Source organism: Orycteropus afer, unplaced genomic scaffold (genome assembly GCF_000298275.1).
Source record: "Orycteropus afer afer isolate SDZICR_OR568_19922 unplaced genomic scaffold, OryAfe1.0 scaffold00053, whole genome shotgun sequence".
Taxonomy (NCBI): domain Eukaryota; kingdom Metazoa; phylum Chordata; class Mammalia; order Tubulidentata; family Orycteropodidae; genus Orycteropus; species Orycteropus afer.
In genome coordinates this window covers 3,737,333-3,759,466 of record NW_006921640.1, presented here as the reverse complement: position 1 = coordinate 3,759,466, position 22,134 = coordinate 3,737,333, and the positions used below count along the sequence as shown (strand labels likewise).

The window sequence follows — 22,134 nt, the reverse complement described above, 5'->3', positions numbered from 1 at the left end:
AGGGATTGTGGGGCTGGCGCGGGATCGGGCAGTGTTTCGTTCTGCTGTGCATGGGGTCGCTATGAGTCGGAAATGACTCGATGGCACTTAACAACAACAACATATCCTCAGTATCTGGAAAGCACCTGGCATGTATTAGATGCTTCTTAAATAATTTTTAAATTAATACATAAGCAAATAACTAAATATAGAAATGATTGTTGTGAAGTAGATGTCCTAATTTTGTATTATACAGTTCTGTTGGAGACATAGGAGCTCTGGTAGCATAGTGCCTAAGGCACTTAACTGCTGGTGGTTCAAACCCGCCAGCCCCTCCTCAGAAGGAAGGTTGGGCAAGCCACTTCCATAGTGATACCGCCTCGGAAACCCAAGGAGGGGTCGCTATGAGTCTGGTCCAACTCGAAAGCACATAACAGCAAAAACAACAGCAACAACATTGGAGACATAAACTGATATATGTATATATACACATCACTCACTTCTTCCATGTATTTACCATTGACTTTCATTCTTCTTCCCTGTACCTTCTGGCATTTTGAGTTTTATCCCTGGGCAAATTCTGACATTTGATCTTGTATGGTTCATTATTCGAAGGAGTGCATACTTCCTTATAGGACTATCATTTGGCTGAAAGTTGAGCGCAGGGAATGAATTCATTTCCAGGCTTGAAAGGTGTCTTAAGGCCATAGTCTCAGGGGTTCCACCAATCCCTATCAGTTACCACCCCCAACCCTAACCCACTCTCCTCCCCTCCCTTCCTACTACCCCCCATGACCCTCATAGTTATGCGCTCATATGTGTCCTGCGTTTCCCCCATGTGAATGTTGTTCCTGTGGTGTCCACAGTCGATTACTCCAAGGGATGCACCTCCATAGAATATGTGGGTGTGTCACCCTGGGCTGAGTGGTCTGTGCCTATGTCTAGTTTACTATTGGACTGAGAGCCAGTGCCTGGAAGTGAATTTTATTCTAGGCCTAAAGTGTATCCCAGGGCCATAGCTTTCGGGACCAGACTCTATCTGACCAGTAATTCTGGTCATTATTGTGTTCTTGGATTCTGTTCCATGTTTTTCCTCCCACTCTATCCAGGGTCTCCAGTTTTGATCCTTTCACAAGTAATTGGCATTGGTGGCCGGGCACCATCTAGTTCTTCTGGTCTCGAGGTCCATCATGTCCTAGGGCTGATTGCTTCCAAATGCCCTTGGTTTTTTGCACTCTTCTTCACTTCAGATGATAGAAGACCATTAGCTGTATCTTAGATGGCCACTTGAAAGCTTTTAAGACCCCAGTTGCTACTCACCAATGTAGGTTGTGGAACAAGACTTTTATGTATTTTGTTGTGCCAATTGAGTCTGGTGTCCCCCAATACTATGCATAGTCCTGAGTAGATCTTTTGGATCTCTCTCCCACAGTGTCTGGCTGTCTGTGAGGGATTACTCTGTCTGTCTTCTGTTGTTTCTGTAAGGATTGTGGGTATTTTATATCACTGGTATCTCTGCAAGATTAGCCTCAGCTGAATCTATCCTTGGTGTAGAGTATAGTCCTGTTCAATGACCCCCATCTGATCTTCTCAGATGTTGTTGTTGTTGTTATGTGCCGTCAAGTTGGACCCAACTCATAGTGACCCCTCCTTGGGTTTCTGAGGCAGTATCACTACAGAAGTAAATTGCCCTATCTTCCTTCCGAGAAGTGGCTGGTAGGTTTGAACCACCAGCCTTCTGATTAGCAGTCAAGTGCCTTAGGCACTACACCACCAGAGCTCCCATCTTCTCAGATATTTATGTGTTTATCTGTAGCCTGGTGTTTGGTCTTAATGGTAATGCAGTGTTATAGATATACTGGCATTAGCCTCTGTCATCTGTATGTTATGCACACAATTTGGTGTCCTCCTTTCCCCTAACATTATCATGGTGGTCACAGACTCTTTCCATGCCATCCCTCCCCTTGCCCACCTCAGCGTGTGGCCCCCAACTAGCCTGAAGTTATTCACAAGCTTTTAAGAGCCCAGTCACTATTCACTAAAGTAGGACATAGAACATTGTCTTTGTGGACTATGCTGTGCCAATTGATCTTAGTGTCCCCTGAGACTATGGTCCTCAGCCTCCAGGCCCAACAACTCATTCCTTCAAGGTATTTAGTTATGGCTAAGAAGTTTTCATAACTTCACCCCCTGTATGTTCTACCATATTCATGAATATACTTGTAGCACATATAAGTACATTATAAATACTTTGGGAGCTCTGGTGGTGTAGTGCCTAAGGCATTTGACTGCTAACAAAGCTGGCAGTTCAAACCCACCAGCCACTCCTCGGAAGGAAGAATGGGCAATCCACTTCCGTAGAGATACCACCTCAAAAAGCCAAGGAGGGGTCGCTATGAATCAGAAACAACTCCACAGCAGTGACTTTGGTTTGGGTTTGGTTATAAATAAGTTTGTGGGTGTAGCCACATTCACTATCCCACACCTGTTCAGCTTGAGTATCTATCTATTTATTCACTCAGAGATTATTGTCATTACTGTTATTGCAGGATTGTGTATATAATAATATTTACCTTTGTTGCCTTTCTACTGTTTGTCTGCCAGTTTGCCATACTGTCATGGCTTGCATGTCACTATGAGGCTGGAAGTTATGCCACCAATATTTCAAATACAGACAGACTCACCCATGGTGGACAGGTTTTAGCAGAGCTTCTAGATGAAGACAGACTGCGAAGAAGGATGGGGCCATTCACTTCTAAAAGAATTGACCACTGGAAACATTATGAATAGCAGTGAAATATTGTTGGATATATTACTGGAAAACTTTATGAAGTGTTGTGAAACATTGTCTGATATAGTGCTGGAAGATCAGCCCCTCAGGTTGGAAGACATTCAAAATATGACTTGGGAAGAGCTGCCTCCTCAAAGTAGAGTCTGCCTTAATGACATGCATGGAGTAAAGATTTCAGGACCCTCATTTGCTGAAGGGACATGATTCAAAATGGGAAGAACTGCTGCAAACGTTCATTAATAATCAGAATGTGGAATGTACAAAATATGAATGTAGGAAAATTGGAAATTGTCAAATATGATTTGCAACACATAAAGATTGATATGCTAGGTATCAGTGAACTGAAATAGATTGCTATTGGCCATTTTTAATCAGACAATCATATGATTTAGTATGCCGGGGATAACAAATTGAAGAGGAATGATGTCGCATTATACATCAAAAAGAATATTTCAAGATCTATCCTGAAGTACAGTGCTGTTATTGATAGGATAATATCTATACGACTATAAGGAAGATAATTTAATACAACTATAATTCAAATTTACACATCAACCACCAAAGCAAAATATGAAGAAAATGAAGATTTATACCAATTTCTGCAGTCAGACATTGACCAAACATGCAATCAAGATGTATTGATAATTACTGGTTGCCAAAGAGGCAGGGAGGCCACATCCTCTGACCTCCTCTAACTCCACAAGAGGAAGAGAGAATCACCATCAGTAGCCCAACACCCATTCCTGCAAGGCCAGACATGCTGCCTCCCTCCAGCCCTTTCACCAAGCCTGGCACCAATTGTTCCTCCCGCAGTGCTTATCACCTCTCTGCTGGGTTTGATAATTCACTGCAGTGGCCATAAGAACTCACAGATTACAGGGTTTATTAGGGAAGCAACAGGCTACAATTCAAGTTCAGGAACGTGCTCAGTCTCTCTCAGCCTGCTGTCTCTCAGCTAGCAGTCTCTCTCAGTCTTTCTCCCAGCAGTGCATGTCTCTTGGTGTCTCTCTGAGAAGTGTGTGTCTCTTGCATCTCTCTCTCAGCAATGTGTGTCTCTCACATCTCTGTCTCAGCAAGGCATGTCTCTAGTGTCTCTTAGCTGGCAGTGAGAGATTCCTTCTGCCTCTAAGAGGGCTCCTTTTGAGCCTGGCATAGTGGCCAATCCAACTAATCCCAACATCAGAATTCTGTACACCTGACAGAGAGAGAACTTCCCAGATTGCTTCATACCACTAGCAACAGCAATATCCCAGGTGGATAACTTTAATAATCAGGAGCTTCTCAGTTGCTCACAGCAAATTCCACCATGGAGTTTACAAAGACTGATGGCTAGAAAAGCCACACTATTTGATTTACTACACTATACTGGTGATTGGAAAGGAGCTCTGGTGGCATAGTGGATAAGACATTTGGCCGCTAACCAGAAGGTCAGTGGTTCAAACTCACCAGTTATTCCATGGAAGGAAGATGGGGTGATGTGCTTCTGTAAAGATTTACAGCATCAGAAATACAATGGGGACTGCTATGAGTTGGAATCAACTTGACGGCAGTAAGTTCCTTTTCTTCTTCTTCTTCTTTTTTTTTTTTTTTTTTTTTTTGGTGATTGGAATGGAATGTAAAAGCTGGAAACAGAGAAGTAATGGTATTTGGAAAATATGGCCTTGATTATAGAAATGATGCTGGAGATTGCATGATGGAATTTTGCAAGACTAACAACTTGTTCATTGCAAATACCTTTTTACAACAACATAAATGGCAACTAAACACATGGTCCTTACCACACAGAATACACAGAAATCAAATTGACTACATCTGTGGAAAGAGGTGATGGAAGGAATACACAGAGTCACTGTACCAAATAAAACTGATGAACATTCAGTTATTTCAAGAGGTTACATATGATTAAGAATCAATGATATTGAAGAAAGAAGTCCAAGCTACACTGAAGGAATTGGTGAAAAACAAGGCCCCAGGAATTAATAGAATACCTACTATGATGTTTCAACAAATAGATGCAATGCTCGTGGTGCTTACTTGTCTGTGTCAGGAAATTTGGAAGATAGCTATAGAGCCAACTGACTGGAAGAGATCCGTATTTGCACCCATTCCAAAAAAAGGTGATCCAACCAAATGTGCAAATTATCAAACAATATCATTAATGTCACACAAGTAAAATTTTGCTGAAGATAATTTAAAAATGATTGCAGCAGTATATTTATAGGGAACTTTCAGCTTTTCAAGCTGGATTCAGAAGATGTAGAATGAGGGATATTATTGCTGATGTCAGATGAATCTTAGCTGAAAGTGGAGAATACACAAAAGATGTTTATCTGTGTTTTATTAAATATGCAAAGGCATTCAACTATGTGGATCATAGCAAATTATGGATAACATTGTGAATAATGGGATTTCCAGAACACTTAATTGTGCTCATAAGGAACCTGTACACAGACCAAGAGGCTGTCATGCAAACAGAAGAAGGGGATATTACATAGTTTAAAATCAGGAAGGGCATGTGTCAGGGTTGTGTCCTTTCACCATATTTGTTCAAACTGTATGCTGAGAAAATAATCCAAGAAGCTGGACTATATGAGGAAGAACATGACATCAGGATTGGAGGAAGGCTTATTAACAATTTGTGATATACAGATAACACAGCCTTGCTTGCTGAAAGTGAAGAAGACTTGAAGCACTTTTGATGAAGATCAAAGACTACAGTGCTCGGTATGGATTACACCTCAACATAGAGAAAACAAAAGTCCTCACAACTGGACCATTAAGCAGCATCAGGATAAATGGAGAAAAGATTGAAGTTGTCAGAGATTTCATTTTACTTGGATCTACAATCAACATTCATGGAAGTAGCAGTCAAGAGACCAGGTGTTATATTGCACTGGGAATATCTCCTCAAAAGACATCTTTAAAGTATTAAAGAGCAAAGATGTCACGTTGAAGACTAAGATACACCTGATTCAAGCCATGGTATTTTCAATAACCTCATATGTATATAAGAGCTTGACAATAAACAAGGAAGACCAAAGAAGAATTGATGCCTTTGAATTGTGGTGTTGGTGAAGAATATTGAAAATACCATGGACTCCCAGAAGAAGGAACAAATTTATCCTGGAAGAAGTGCAGCCGTACATTCTTTGGAAGCTAGAATGGCCGGACTTCATCTCACGTACTTGGGCCATATTGTCAGAAGGGACCATTCTCTGGAGAAGGACATCATGCTTGGTAAAGTGGAGGATCAGAGAAAAAAGGGAAGACCCTCAACAAGATGGATTGATGCAGTGGCTGCAAAGATGGGCTCAATTATAGCAAAGATTGTGAGAATGGCCCAGTACCAGGCAGTGTTTTGTTCTGTTGTATATGGCTTCGATACTCGATGGCACCTAACAAAAATAGCAACAGTACCTATGTTGCCTTTAACTCCTGTGCTCCTCCCAGTGTCTTTCTTTGCCTTTCTATACTGACCTTTCTCTATTTAATTATTAATTTAATAATATTAAAGCCACTAATTTATGCCTGGCCTCATATTTCCTTGTGCATCGAGGATAGAATGAAATTTTGAAGTAGAAGAATGGGATTTCTAGGAAGTCAACTAAGTAGGAAGTCAACTAGGAAGTGTCAAAAGTAACCACACAAAGATACACACACATACCCACCTTATAACCTATGGTGTGACCCTAAATGCTATTAGTTTGTTACTATTTAAGCCTCTATTTTTGGTCTGCACTTTTGATCATGAAGTCTAGATTGTCAATCTCTTAACTGCCGGAGTGAATCTTTGCTGTTTTTAGCTACTGCATTTGCCTCTATTAGTCGAACTAAATTAGCTCATTTGTACACCCTTTTTTGGGGGGGTAGCTTTTAAAGAAAAGTTATTTTCCTGTTTGCATTTAACAGTACAAATTAAATATGACAAAAAAAGAGATTAATTGATTCAGATTCCAGCATTAGCTGCAGGGCTTGGATCACAATATATAAATTAATATACTCTTCATGCAACAAATATTTTGGAAGTATTATTTCCATATGTCTGATACTTGTTGTTGTTGTTGTTATGTGCTGTCGAGTCGGCCCCGACTCATAGCGACCCCTCCTTGGGTTTCCAAGGCAGTATCACTACGGAAGTAGGATTGCCCAACCTTCCTTCCGAGGAGTGGCTGGTGGGTTTGAACCGCCAGCCGTCTGGTTAGCAGGCAACTGTCTTAGCCACTATGCTATACCGGGTATTATTGCTTTAAAACCCCACCCTTTGGAAGGCACATAAAAGAAGAAGATGGACAAATATAATACAAATATAATGTGAAAAACTCTCTAAGAGAGGGACCTGTAAGACAGTGGAGCCCAAAGGAGACAGTGGACATCACAACAGACTAATTGTGTTACAGAGAGATGCTTGAACTAAGTCTTGAAGGCTGAATTAGGAGTTCAGTGTAAAGTATGTGCATGGCATGCTGAGGTGGAAGGAATGTTGTACACAAAATTGATTTGAAAGATTCAGGTTTTTCTCAACATAGTATTGGATGTGAGACTATTGTTGAAGAATAAATAAGGAAGTTTGAAAACATCTTGGCAAATGCAAAACCCTTGAACTCAAAGTGTGGTTTGATGACCAGCATCACCTGAGAACATCAGAAACTAAATTTTGTCAAGATCCGAGATTATTTCTAATGCATTTACTATGTTCCAAGGCCTGTGATCAGTTTACCTAAATTCAAAGATATTTGTTATAATTAAAACAGGAAAATTAAAATAGATTAATTTCATGCTTGTTTAAAGAAAATGATGTCAAAAACTCTGTCTAAGGCATTTGACTGTGCTGTGTTGTAAATTATATAGTGTGTCTTTTCTAGCCATAAGTCTTTGTAAATTCCGCAGTGGAATTTGCTGTGAGCAACTGAGTAGCTCCTGATTGTTAAAGTTACCCACCTGGGGTATTTCTGTTGAAAGCAGAATGAAGTAATTTTGGGGGAAGTTCACTCTCTCTCTGGTGTGTAGAACTCTGATGTTGGGATTGGTTGGTTTGGGCCACTCTGCCAGGCCCAAAAGGAGCCCTCTGAGAGGCAGAAAGAGTCTCTCTGACTGCTGGCTGAGAAAGATGTGCTGCTGAGAGAAATGCATTCTTGAGAGACATGAGAGACACACACTGCTGAGAGACACGAGACACACACACTGCTGAGAGAAAGACACGAGAGACATACACTCCTAAGAGAGTGATCTGCTACTGAGATGGCCAGCTGCAAGAGACTGAGTACATTTCTAAACTTGAATTGCAGTCTGGTACTTCCCTAATAAACCTCATAATCTGTGAGTTCTGTGCGGCCACTGCATCGAACCCAGCAGAGAGGTGGTGGGTGCTGCAGGAGGAACAGTTCATGAAAGGGCTGGAGGGAGGCAGCATGTCTGGACTCATAGAAATAGGCCTTGGGCTACTGATGGTGATTCTGTCTTCCTCTTGTAGAGTTAGAGGAGGTCAGAAGATGCGGCCTCCCTGCCCCCTTGACAGATTGCTAACCAGAAGGCTTGTGGTTCAAACCTACCAACCACTCCTCAGAAGGAAGATTGGGCAGCCTACTTCTGTAGTGATATCACTTCAGAAACTCAAGGAGAGGTCGCTACAAGACTGGATTTAACTCGATGGCAGTGAGAGAGAGAGAGAGAGAGAGTATGCTTGTTTAAAGAAAATGATGAAGGTGAAATTAAAACAAGCCCTTAACAGCACTTCTTTCATAGAAGACATAAAAAAAATAAATGCCTGAACATGTCAGCGTTTTTCTTAGTTGGACTCTGGATTGTTACCCATTCAACCCCGATAATTCTCTGTTTTCTACTTTACCAGGCATGCGCCAAGGCAACGATCATGGTACTCAGTACCGTTCAGCCATCTATCCCACCTCTGCCAAGCAAATGGAGGTGGCGTTGAGGTCCACAGAAGACTACCAGAAGGTAGGGGCTGTTCTCACTCCTGTACTGGGTTGGTCCATCATGACTCACTATAGGTTCCTGCCTTTAGAGGAATAGTTTGGTTTCTTTTCTGTGAACTGTATTGTAAATTTTTAAAAAAAATTTCTGTCACCCTCTTGAAGTAGAGCTATTGTGCTCAATAAATGTTAAATGAGATTTTAAGAGTAGACCCTTAAGTATTTCTCTTAAAAATCAACTCATCCAGATGAATGTGTAGCTTGTTATACATTCATTCTCTATCTTGCCTGTAACAGTAAATTGGATTATAATAAAAATACTCCTTAGAAAAATATACAGCACATCATGAAATAATTATTTTCAGTATTAACCTGTATAATATATTTTTAAACCTCCTCCAATGTAGATTTGGTATTTCTAAAGACAACTTTATTTATTTTTTTGAAGCTTCAGTATAAAATTTAAATGTGACTTATCATGATATTTTCTGATTTGGATTAACTGTTAACAGTAGAGCTAGTTGGTACTACAATGCTGATCTTTTTTAGAATTATGTAAAAAGCCTGGTATGCAGCATCTCCCAGAAATGTGTGAGTTCTCCACCTGTCCCCCATGGTGGCAGAATGGTATCAGTGAAAAGGAGACTAGGCCAGGAGTGTGTCAGCTGGTGAAAAAACATGCAAGACATATAACTCATGGTCAGGTCAACTCCAAAAAGCAGAGAGGGTTGAGGAAGATGCCGATTGGTTCCCACTCATCCTTCAGCCCTCCCCACTTCCCACCCTACAAGGTTATGATGGATTTGTGGATAATTGAATCTAGTTCTTTGTAGTAGGCAACATCTAAAATGGCCCCCAATAGTCCCCGGCCTTTTGTAATCTTCTCTCCTTGAGTATGGCTGAATTTAGTGACTTGCTTCTAGTAATGGCACAAGTATTGGGATGTCACTTCTGAGATTAAGTTATTAAAAGATTGTGAGTTCTTCCTGGGGGCTCTTTCTCTCACTTTGTTTTGGATAACTTGCCCTGGGAAAAGCTATTTGCCATGTTGTAAGGCAACTCATGTGGCAAGAGATGGAGGAGGTATGGGCAAAAGTATGAAAGAGTAGAGGTAGAATTGTGGGGAAGGTAGATTCAATTTTGGAAATGTGGAATTTGAGGTATGTATGAGATGGGTATCCAAGTGTTGGTTAGGAGGAGACTTGGGCTCTTCCTGTCGTAGGGAAGTTTGTTGAGACTGTTACCTGGGTTAATGTTTGTAAAGCACAGAGTCTAGAACATAAGTGGTCAGTAAATGTTAATCTTTAATACTATTGGGAGTCATCAACATATATTTAGTAAATGAAGTCCTAAGGCATTTGACTGCTAACCAGAAGGGTGGCAGTTCAAACCCACCATCCACTCCTCAGAAGGAAGCTTGGGCAATCTACTTCCATAGTGATATCGCCTTAGAAACCCAAGGAGGGGTAACTATGAGTGGATCTGACTCCACAGTAGTGGTTCTGTTTGCATTTAGCAGCTGATAAGATGACCTAGGAAAAGTGATAAAAGAAGAGAGAAGAAGGCTTAGGATCTGAGGAACACCAACATTTGAGAGATGGTTGTATCTAGCACAGCAAGCAAGACACTGTGCTAGACACTATAGAGAATCACCCCCAAGGAAGTATTTAAAAAGTAATTCTATTCGTTATAATCTCACTATGATTAGTTATAAAAGCAATGTTATTGATTAATATTAAACTATAATAGTTAATAGTCTACATAAATTGTCTGATATAATGATTCATAGTCTCTCAGGGAACCAACAGTAATATTAGGTGTTCTGGTTACCTAGTGCTGCTCTGACAAGAATATACCACAAATGGGATGACCTTAACAAAAAGGAGTTTATTCTCTTACAGTTCAAGAGGCTAGAAGTCCAAGTTCAAAGTGCCAGGCTCTAGGGGCTGGGTGAAATCCCCTCAACCTTGGGGTCCAGCTCTGCCTACTGCTCCCAGCCCACTGAAGCTAGAGGCGTTTCTATACTCAGACAGCTGCTGGCTGCTGAGGCTGACAAACCCAAGGTTGACAAATAAAAAGGCCCAGTCCCAATGTTACCAAACCAGATGGCAGGCCATTAATTCAAGTTTATTGTAAGTCCCAAGGTCGGCAGAGCATGGCAGGCCACTGAACAGTGACATGGCTACATGTAGGGTCCAAGCTTGCCATAGGCTAGTGACCATTCCCAAAGCTGCTGCTTATATACGGGAAGCAGACCACACACCCAACGTAGCTACTTGGCTGCTTGTGGTAGATCCCACCATGGCGTTGATTGCCAGTCTTGTCATGGGGAATAACTACCACCAGCTGCCCAGCCACTCAACCAGGCCCAGCCAAGTTGACACACAAACATAACCACCACACTAGGAGAACTTGAAAGGATATTCATTCTCTCCAGAATGTCTCAAGATGATATTATATTCTGATGGACACAATGAAGAATTTAGGTTCAAATAGTCAGTGCCTCCCATAGGATGACAAAGAAGCTTACTTTTATTATTTTCCAGTTTCTACCATGGTATAATTTTTTACTCTTAGCTTTGAATGGAGGCTGTGTTGATTTTAGATAACTGATACATATTTGAGATAAAATTTAAGTCTGAAATATTAATTAAATTTTGTCATCATTGCCTCAATTATTTTTATAGATTTGGAGAATTTGAATTTTAAATTATAGGTAGTTGTTCTAACCAAAGCTTTTTTGAGTATTCTTCACTCATGTATAAGGGGCTCTGGTGGCACTGTGGTTAAAGCATCAGGTTGCTAACCAAAAAGTCAGCAGTTCAAACCCACAAGCCAGCCATTCTGCAAAAGAGAAATGAGGCAATCTGCTTCCATAAAGATTATAACCTTGGAAACCCTTTGTAGCGGTTCTACTCTGTCCTGTAGGGTCACTATGAATTGTAATTGACTTGATGAATTTGCACTGAAGTATACAGGAATTAAGTGGATGGTTAGATAGATAATAGATAAAGTTTTTCTTTTGTTTGTATTTTAAAAGTAGTGTCTTTTTTCACAAAGATGGGGTCTCCTATGTCCCCAACATCTAGGTATCAATTGATGTTGCTTAATATTGTTGTTGTTGTTGTTATGCTGGCAAGTCAGACCCGACTCATAGCAACCCCTCCTTGGGTTTCCTAGGTGGTATTGCTATGGAAGTAGATTGCCCAGTCTTCACTAACTCAGGAACTAAATACTATCATGTCTCTTTTACTTAATCATATAAATAAAACTGGCTCTGAGTGCTACTGATACATGAGTAGGAAGTCCATTATTTCTCTAGGGATGATTGACTAAGACCCAGAAAGTCTTGACTCTAGAATAGTGCTTTCAATACCACTTTCTGCTATGATGGAAATGGTCTATTATCTGATGTCCAAAAGAGTAGCCACTGATCACATGTGGCCATTGATCACATAAAATGTGGCTAGAAGACTGAATTTTTAAATTTTATGTTAATTAAGTATATATTCCCATAGCTACATATGGCTAGCAACTATCATGTTAGACAGCACAGCAATCTAAATAGTCCTAAGAGAGAGAGAGAGGGAGTCTTGTGGGGGGCAAGGGCAAATGTCAGTGTGGCTCCCAAGCTGGGAGACTCAGGATTCTAAGCCTTCTACTCTTACTATGGCTTATCACAAGAACATGGGACTGCCATGAACATAGATCCTCCTGGTCATCAGAGGCTGTCAACCAGGAACTCCTGTCCCATTTCCCTTTCTGGAGATCCACATCTTAAAGTAGTTTTTCTTTTCATATGCCAAAGGATATGGTGTCTTACTTTGTATCTTATATTAGTGAACAGTAAGATTAACTGTCCACTTTCACACAGGTGGCCCCTATGATTTTTATCATAGCCTAGGTCCCACAGAAAGCAGAGCCTGAGACAAAGGGTTGTGAGTGAAGTGAATACTTCTTGGAGTGTGGGGTGCCAGGGAACAGGAGTAAAGGGGCAGGGAGAATGAAAAAGAAAAGGAAGAAGAACCAATACAAGTTGACTATTGCTACTGGTAAGGAGCTCTGGTGGCATAGTGCCTAAGGCATTTAACTGCTAGCCAGAAGGTTGGTGGTTCAAATCCACCAGCCACTCCATGGAAGGAAGACTGGGCAATCTGTTTCCATAAAGGTATACTACCTCGGGGGTTGGTATGAGTTGGCATCAACTCAATGTCAGTGAGTTTGGGTTTTGGTTTGTGTTGCTACTGATCACTGGTTACTTGATTCTGCAGAACCCTCTGAGAAGCCTTATGAAATATACTTCAGGACCAATCATTCCAGGGAAAGAAAGGGAAGCATTTATCTGTTAGATCCCATGTCCCATTTGTCAGAGTTCATGCTGCACTTCTGGGTTGCGCATGTTTGGTCACAGGCAGGATACTGCATCCTTAGTAGAGGAGACAAGAGGTACATGGCATGGATCTGAAGATGATGTGTTGTAAAGTGGAACCTATATAAAGCTGATCAGAGTCTATGCAGAACTGGTCACTACAGAAGGGCCTGGGGTGAAAGACAGTGCCTAGGAGAGGTAATATAATTAGCTTTTACCACATAAAAATGTTGATATATGCTTTTACATTTAATTTAAAAAGTAATGTGGTTCCTAATAGAACCCACAAGGTAGGGGGAGATTCTCAGATCCCGCCAATTGCTTAACAGCTGATTGAATGAGTGCAGGAAGCTGAAGAGGTGACCCTGGCATTTGCTTTCCTGTGTTTCATGCCTAGGGTAGCATCAAGCCAAACACCTGAAGCAATAGAGGTGTTTAAGTTAGAGGGAATCATTGCTCAACAATCCCAGATTAGGGTATAGAACTGTATAATTTCATGAGAAATATTTAGGGTTTGTCTCTAAAAGTATGAAAATTTTGTAGATGACTCATTGCATTTATTTTCTACATACAATTTTCCCCTTTAAAAATTGGCATTGTCTGGCCCTGTCACTAAATTCTGGGAATTCATCTTATTTGAGTCCTGCTGGGATCCCTATGCACTAACTATAACATTGACTTAGGTTACTAATTTAATAGTCGTCCCTAGTTTGCCCCCAGTGACCCCCTAGTAACCAGCTTCTTCAGCAACTTCTTTATATGTGAAGTTTAGAGTGACAGTATTGCTTACCACAGAGCATCCATTTGGACATAAAATTAGCTGATTTTATCACAGGGACCAATTGTTGGGCTAATTAGATGTGTAGTACTGCTGATGAGCCAGAAACCAAAAGTGATTTTCCATCTAAACTGGGGTTTTCTGCAAAGTTGGCTGGGTTGTAGATACCAGGCTTACCAACAACCAACAACTGCAAGAAAGGAAAAATGGCTGAAGAAAGTTTGCTAATTTCTAATCAGATTAAAGGAATTGGGAAATTCTTGCAGAGGATCAAAGTGAAATGCAAACTTCACACTGGGTTCCTTGATGTAGAAAATACTGGATTCTGCTCCCAAAACATGACAGCTGATTAATGTTTGTTGGTGAATTGAGGACTTGAATAGAGTATGTGTGTGTGTGTGTGTGTGTGTGTAGAGGGTTTTTGTGTTTGTTTGTTTGTTTTTTGCCTTTTGACAAAGTCTTAGTTGTCTTTTCTTAACTTCACTTTTATATTTTTTTCCTCAAAGAGTTTCATGGTAGAATAATTTGCTTTTGATGTTAATCAGATATCATCTAATGTATTATTAATTGTTTTTGCATTATCAAATGTAGATAAATTTTCCTCCCAAGTAAACCTAACATGACAAAGATTTTCTAATATCCAAAACTGAATCATGATCTCTAGTACTGGTGGGGGAGATGGTTCACGTGTGATTTTTACATCTTGAAAATGCAACTCTTCCTCATTTAGGATTTTAATCTTTTGATCACTTTTTGTTATAGACTGAATTGTGTCCCCCAAAAATATGTGTTGTGAATTGTTAGCTTTACGCCTGTGGTTATAATCTCATTTAGGAATAGGTTGTCTTTGTTATGTTAATGAAGCAGGATTAGTGGAGGGTGTGTCTTGAGTCAATCTCTTTTGAGATCTAAAAGACATTGAGACAAGAAAACAGGAGAGATGGGGTAAGATAGATGCCAGGACACAAGGTCTCCAAGGAACCAGGAAGCAGAAGCTGAAGAGACAAGTACCTTCCTCCAGAGCTGTGAAAGAGAAAAGCCTTCCTTCCCTTGGAACCCATGTCCTGAATTGAGACTTCTCGCCTCCTAAACTGTGAGCAAATGGATTTCTGTCTGGTAAAGTCACCCATTTGTGGTATTTCTGTTATAGCAGCATTAGATAACTAAGACACTTTTAGATTATGTTTCTTGAAATTTGATAGCAAATTAATAAATCTAAAAATTGTCTCCTGGTCACAAGACCTAGCTTCCCCAAAACTTCCCAACCTTCAACAGTGAGCATCTTTTCTCTGGATATTTTTATCATAAGGGACGGGAGAAAAAAAAACAAGAAACAGGGTTTTCTTTGCATATGTTTTACCACATATTAAGCTTTAATGAGAATAAAACCTTTTGGAGTGAATACTAAATTACCTACTGTATTTCAAGATGAAATAGTTTTTAAAATCTAGATCTGTCATTCAGTATCGCAATCTGTTTTCCTCCATCTAGCTATATATATAGCTGTAATTCTAAGGTATTTACCATAATTTTATCCCAAGTTTCAATTACCTAACAATCTATTATCTGTTATCTATGTGTTTGCCTATGCTCAAGTGCAACCACCAATCCTGTTTGTCAGTAGAGGTTTGCATGCATAGTGCCTAAGGCACTTGGCTGCTAACCAGAAGGCTGGAGGTTCAAACCCACCAGCCACTCCTAGGAAGGAAGGTTGCGCAATCTACTTCCATAGAGATACCACCTCAGAAACCAAAGGAGGGCTCCCTATGAGTCGTGTCCAATGCAATGGCATATAACAAGAACAACAACATGATGCTGAACATGTTTTAGTGAAGGTTCCAAACTAAGACAGACTAGGAAGAAAGGCCTGCTGATCTCCTTCTGAAAAATCAGCCAGTAAAAGCTCTGTGGATCACAGTGGTCCAAGATTGCTATGAGTTGGGGGCCAACTCCATGGCAGCTAACAACAAGTGTGGATAGCAAACTTTTCCTTATTTAAGAATTAAATGAGGTTAAACACACACACACACACACACACACACACAAGTAGCTAGTATGTAGAATTCACCCAAAATATATTAATTGAAGCTGAGCCCCTTTAGTTTTCCCATCCGGAAAGAAGTTCTAATTATGCCAACCCAATTGAGACAGATTAAATATTCTCAATAAATATCTAGCCATACTATAACTATCATGACATAACTGGACCTGGTTAATTTCCTACAGGAGGTTCAGATCCTTAATGTTTTTTTTTAACCATCTATAGGCTGAAAATTTCCTTTTCTTACCACCCCTACCTTCCCCAGTAAATTAATCAATGAATTATCTTATCAAATAGTAACAACATACTAATTAATTGCCAGATTCACATTGCAACTATTTTAAACAACACTGTCTGAAGAAGAATCTCATAAAGTTTGTTGTCCTAAACTTTCCTCCACACAGTCACAAAAGCCCAGATATCACACATGCACTTTCCTGTAGAGTATTTTGTATGGAGTCACCACACAAAATATTCTGACATTTAATCCATTAAGGAAGCTCTTTGGCAGATCCTGTTAATCTTTGTTTCCTCAATGTCTGGCACTGTGCTTGGCACATAGCAAATTGACAGCAAATATTTGTTGACCTGAGCTGAAAAGATTCAGCAGAACAATGAAGCCCACTTTCTGTCCCTGTTTGGGGTGGTCAGCTTCACGGAGTGGTGAGAACATTTGTTGGAGGCCTGACGCTGCCTTTACTGAGTTTTCCCTAAGACAAGTCTCTGCAGCTGTAATTCCTCATTTGTAAAATGGAGAAAAAGAACAATGAAACTTTTCATAAATCCTAACAGATTTCAGTGCTTGCTTCCATATTATACTAAGTGCCCTGCGCTTCTGCACAGGATCAGGATTCCTACCTGCCATATGAGGAAACGGAAACTCAGAGGTTAATTTACATTCCCAAGATGACCCAGATAGTAAATTTAGAGAGGTAGAGTCATTTGGCTCTGCATTTCATATGCTCTTCACACATGCTATGTGGAGGTACTTAGTAATCTGTCAAGCATTTTACAAATATTAGGGTTTAATGTGTGATTCCAGAGACAAAGCTAACCGCAATGCCAACAAAACCAGTAACACAGCTTGACTTCATTCTGCGTTTTCCAGATTTCACCAAATCATTAAAATATAGGGTCAGAGAATCCTTATTTCTGTTGTGAACTGAGAAAATATAAGGGTTATTTCTGTTTCTTTGTTCACAGGGAAATGGGTAGGTTTTATACTAGAAATATCCTGCCTCAGTATATTGTGTTGCCTTTGCTGTGATGTTTAAGACCAGTAATAGCACCAAAAGACTTCTGCTTTCACCAACATTGAAAATCATTTATTTACATTGGAGGACCCTAAGTAGACGTGGGTAATTGTCAGTTACATTTTATGGTTTAGCCAGCTCCCTTTGTTGTCTGTGTGTGTGTGCACGTGTGTGTGTGCGTGTGTGTGCTATTGTTTAAAGCAAGGAGTTATGATTTTAACGTGTCCATGCCAAGTCCCTGAATAATTCATTCACTTATCTTAGTCAAAGAGAAAAACTTCCCTTTGTATGCCCAGAAGTAGGAACAAAATTTATCTTATACCCTTTTTATAGCTTTGTGGTTATAATTAAGGGTATTGTTACGAACTCTAAGAACGTGTGAAATAAATGTTTTAAAAATGCCCATTTCTGGAAAGCAGAGATCTATATTTCTATGTATGCAGCTATATAGATAGCTAAATATTTAGCTTTAATGGTTTAGTTGCATCTGGGTAATTATTTTCATTTCCACTTATTACTGTGTGTTGGACTCCCTGTGTATGAGTATAGATTGCCCTTTTTTTGCACTGTATTTAGAAATCTCTGCATTACCCCTGGGCATTTGCTCATTAATAGGGGGTGGGGAGAGGAAAAGCTTGTAATAATGGGCTTTACATATTATTAAACTTTGTGCATCTGCATTTGGCCCAAATGAAAAAAAAAAAAAAAAAAAATCTGGTTTGTATTACTGCCCTCTGGTGGTTGCAGGCCTTTGCTGCAGTGGCAGTGAACTACATCCGTGGGGTGGGGTTTCGCTTTCAGTGGCAGCTTCCTGGAGCAATGCAGACATCCAGCATTGCTGAGCAGTCTTTTATTCACATGAACTGCATTTCATTCAAGTGAATTGCATCTGACCATTTACTGGCCAGAATAATGACAGAAGAAAGTGTTCAAGAAGACATTCCATTTTAGTGCAGGTATATTCATAAAATAATCCTGACCAACAAAGTGTAATGTTTGAGTGAATTCATATTCTCCATGGACCACATACCTGCTTATCTTTCGAGGGCAGTATAAGAAGGCACAGTGGCTCCCAAAGTATTCCATATGTACCTCTGGTGACACACAAGATGTTTTTATGGAGTATCTAGAAGATCCTTCCAAACTGGAATGTTGTTGTTGTTATGTGCCGTCGAGTCGGACCCGACTCATAGCGACCCCTCCTTGGGTTTCCGAGGCAGTATCACTACGGAAGTAGATTGCCCCATCTTCCTTCCGAGGAGTGGCTGGTGGTTTTGAACCACCAGCCTTCTGGTTAGCAGTCAAGTGCCTTAGCCACTATGCTACCGGAGCTCCTAAATTGGAATAGTTATGTGTTTTATTTTCATATGTATTAGAAAAAATGCAAAGAGTGTTTGAAGCCCAAGATTTCAAGAACATTGTTGCTTAGGCAAAGACCAGCAGATGATACCTACACACACAGCTACATTCTTTTCAGTGATACATCACTTCTGCTGGTCTGTTATTAGGTGCTATTGACATCAATTTTGACTCAAAGTGACCTCATGTGACAGAGTAGAATTGTCCCATAGGATTTTCTAGACTGTAATCTTTACAGGAGCAGATCACCAGACTTTCTCCCTTGGAACTGCTGGGGGGAGTTTCAAACCACCATCCTTTTGGTTAGCAACTGAGTACTTAAGGGCTGCTGGTCTGTGAAACAAACAAACAAACAAAAACCAAACTCACTGCCGTTAAGTCAGATCCGACTCATAGCAACCCCTCCTTGGGTTTCCAAGGCAGTATCACTACAGAAGTAGCTTGCCCAATCTTCCTTCCAAGGAGTGGTTAGTGGCTTTGAACCACCAGCCTTCTGGTTAGCAGTGATGAAGCAAAAACTACCACGGAAGTGCATGCAGGGCAGCAACAGCTGTGGTACTTCTTTGCTGTTCACCCTTGGATAGTTACCTAACCATTACTTGACCATTCTGAGCCTTGATTTCCTGATTTGTAAATCAGGATAATAATAACTACTTCTTAAGGGTCACTAGTTTTAAGTATACTTTCATAAGAATTATGATAGGGTATGTATAAAAGTATCTCTTACAGAATAGATTTAGTCAATGCTAGATTATTCCTCTTCATCTCCCCACACTGTGGGTTGCTTCCCAGAGCCTGCCTTCCTCCATGTTCTCACAGTATTTTTGCTTGCAACATTTATCTGACCCATTATAAGATTTTCCAAATCTCTTCTCCCTCTTGATTATAAATGGGACGTTCTCTTGCTTTACATCTTTTGCAACACTCTGTGTAACACTTTGCACAAAGCAGAGACTCGATGAATGTTTGCTGCATGAATTAAACACTAGTACACAATAATTGTAAGCAACATTTTTGCATCCTCTGATACCTTCAATACATTTCATCTGTCAGATTTGGTCAGGACCTATATACATTTTTCCTTATTTCCCTGATTCATCAAGTTCCTGCCCCTTGGCTTTGAGCAGAGAGATGGAAAAAAGGCCTTTTAGTGTCAGAGGTTGTGACTAGTGCCTGCCTGCCACTGATATCATCTCTTATTTTACCAACTAAGATAATAGGTTTACTTGTTTAATGGTACTTTAAATTAATATGACTTTAAATTACTTGTTAATTTCGGTGGAAGGTAAATGGAAGACAGTGAAAACATTTTTAATACAGTATTTCAACTAGGATAGAATCTATTTTTGAGACAAAAGAGCCTTTGTTCAAGCAAGTAGATTTATAACACTTGCCTGGCTTTAGTCTATATATAATGGCCTTAGGAATGGTATGATCAGAGAAACTACAAAGGGAGAAGGGGCAAGCTGGAGCCCTTTCATTTTAGTGGCAATGAGAGTGAAACAGAATTTATTTGCCTACAGAGGCAGTGCATTTGCCTTAAAATTCCTGTAGATTTTGTTTCAGCTCCATGTGGTCCTAAGTTTCTCCTATTCACCTAAACAGAGCTTCCCAGCCTGCTCCTAAATGGCCTCAGACTGCCTGCTTGCATTTCTGTAATGGAGGCAATGTTCATTTAAGGTTTAGAGGAGATCATAGCTTTCATGTTTGCCATGAAAGCCAGAGAGCCTTAAGCACCTCAGTAGCAGAGATGAAAGGACAGTTGTGTTTGTACATGTGTGTTTAGAACTTAAAGGACAGGCGAAAGAAAGAAAATAGATGTTACCGCTTTGCACTTACTTCAAAATATGACTTACTCCCTCTGGTGGGACCATTTAACTCCCAAGGTGTCCCCCATCTTCCCCTCCCCCACCATACACTCCCCACCCCCACCACATTCATCTTGGCTCATGTGACATCTGTTCTGGGCACTGCAGAGCAGTCTTCTCGTTGCCATGGCAGCTAGTAGAGAGAGCCCACCCATTGGCTGCAAGCAGAGTGGAGGAAAAAAAGGCCCACAGTGTCAGGGGTCATGTGCCTAGTGCCCGCCTGCCACTGTTTTCAGTCAGCTGTTGGCTTGGCCACATTAATGGAGCATGCTGGAACGGGCAGAGGCCCACAGGGACCGCCCACCACAGCTGTGTACACTACCGAGGTGGAATAGGGGTCCCTAAGGTCAATGTCATTAGCTTCTCCCTCAAGTGTGAAGTGTGTGAAGGACAAAAGCAGAGCCTGTAAAGAAAAGTGGGCTGCCTTTTCCTTCACCTTGAACTCCTCTGAGCTCTATTTTCTTTTGTAGTTTTTGGATTTGAAATTCGGTAGAATGACCCTTTCTACTCCCAGCCATCTCCACAGTGAGAGGGCCGATGCCTGAGTTAAGCTGTCAGAATAAAAGCCTCTCTCAGATTCCGTTATCATGACCATTACCCTGTCACTTTAAAATGAAAAGAGGACAGCATTCCATTTCAAATCCACACCTGAACTTGATTGTTTCTAAAAATCATTTTCCTCTTATTAAAGTCACCTCTGAATTTAACTACATGGTTGAATCACTGTTTTTCCTCATAGCTGCAGTTTGCTGGTATCCTTTACCCAGGACCAGGAGAAGGGATGATCCCGGATGCCTGAGCTTGCATTTTGGCAATCAGATAGATGTTGAGAAACATGGCCTTGAAAGCCTCACAGGTGGAGCCAATATGCCTCTCTCAGCCCCACTCTCATGCCTCGGTCTGAAGCACCCACTGATGAGTGACAGGAGTGTCTGTGTCAGCCAGACCAAGGGCCTTCAACAGTCAGAGCCAGGACACTGGTCAGGATTTTGTTGTGATGGTAACCTTGCCCCACCATGCCATCACTGACAGCAACAACCAGCATAGTTGGGGTTGGTAAAAAGAATTTTCATAACCATTCTCTTAGTTACTTGTCAAGGTGAGCACAGGAGGTGGTTAAGCTAATCCCTGCCTTACAAGAAACTGAAGCACATAGGTCCCAATGTCACACAATTTACAATGGACAAACCCAAGGAGCAAATTTCTTTTCTTTCTTTTTTTTTTGCTTTCCAACTCTATGCATGCTTTTTCCATCCTGTCAAGTGGCCACAGTGCATTCCTTCTGGAATTTAATGCCTTCACAGATTTATAAACTGGAAAGGCTTATGAAGATCACACCTCCTGTTTCTCTACATGGTTTCTTTTGCCTATTTTACATTTTATAAGAGTGTCTTATTAGTGTTTAATTTGTCAAGGTCAGGGGTTAGTGGTTTGAGGAATTTTTACTATTGCTTCTAGTGGCTGCTTTTGGTTATATAGTAGGTTAACTGAAAGCACCATAGATACCGCACTTTTATTTTTATTTTTTTCTGTTTATTGTTTTCTTTTTGAACTTTTTATTGTAATTTGGGTGAAATTCTACAAAGAATATTCATTTTACGTTCAACAGTTCATGTTGTTGTTGTTGTTGTTAAGTGCCATCGAGTCGTTTCCGACTCATAGGGACCCCGTGCACAGCAGAACGAAACACTGCCTGATCCCTCGCCAGCCCCACAATCCCTGCTATACTTGAGCCCATCATTGCAGCCACCGTATCAATCCATCTC

At 40.5% G+C, this 22,134-nt stretch overlaps 1 protein-coding gene across 1 annotated transcript in view; it reads left to right on the top strand.

Moving 5' to 3' along the window:
• MSRA (methionine sulfoxide reductase A) overlaps window positions 1-22,134 on the top strand; it is an 821,542-nt gene that overhangs the window by 596,464 nt on the left and 202,944 nt on the right. The window contains exon 5 of the mRNA XM_007938716.1: window positions 8,619-8,725. Within this exon, the coding sequence (XP_007936907.1) occupies window positions 8,619-8,725 (107 nt within the window). The remainder of the gene's footprint in view (window positions 1-8,618; window positions 8,726-22,134) is intronic.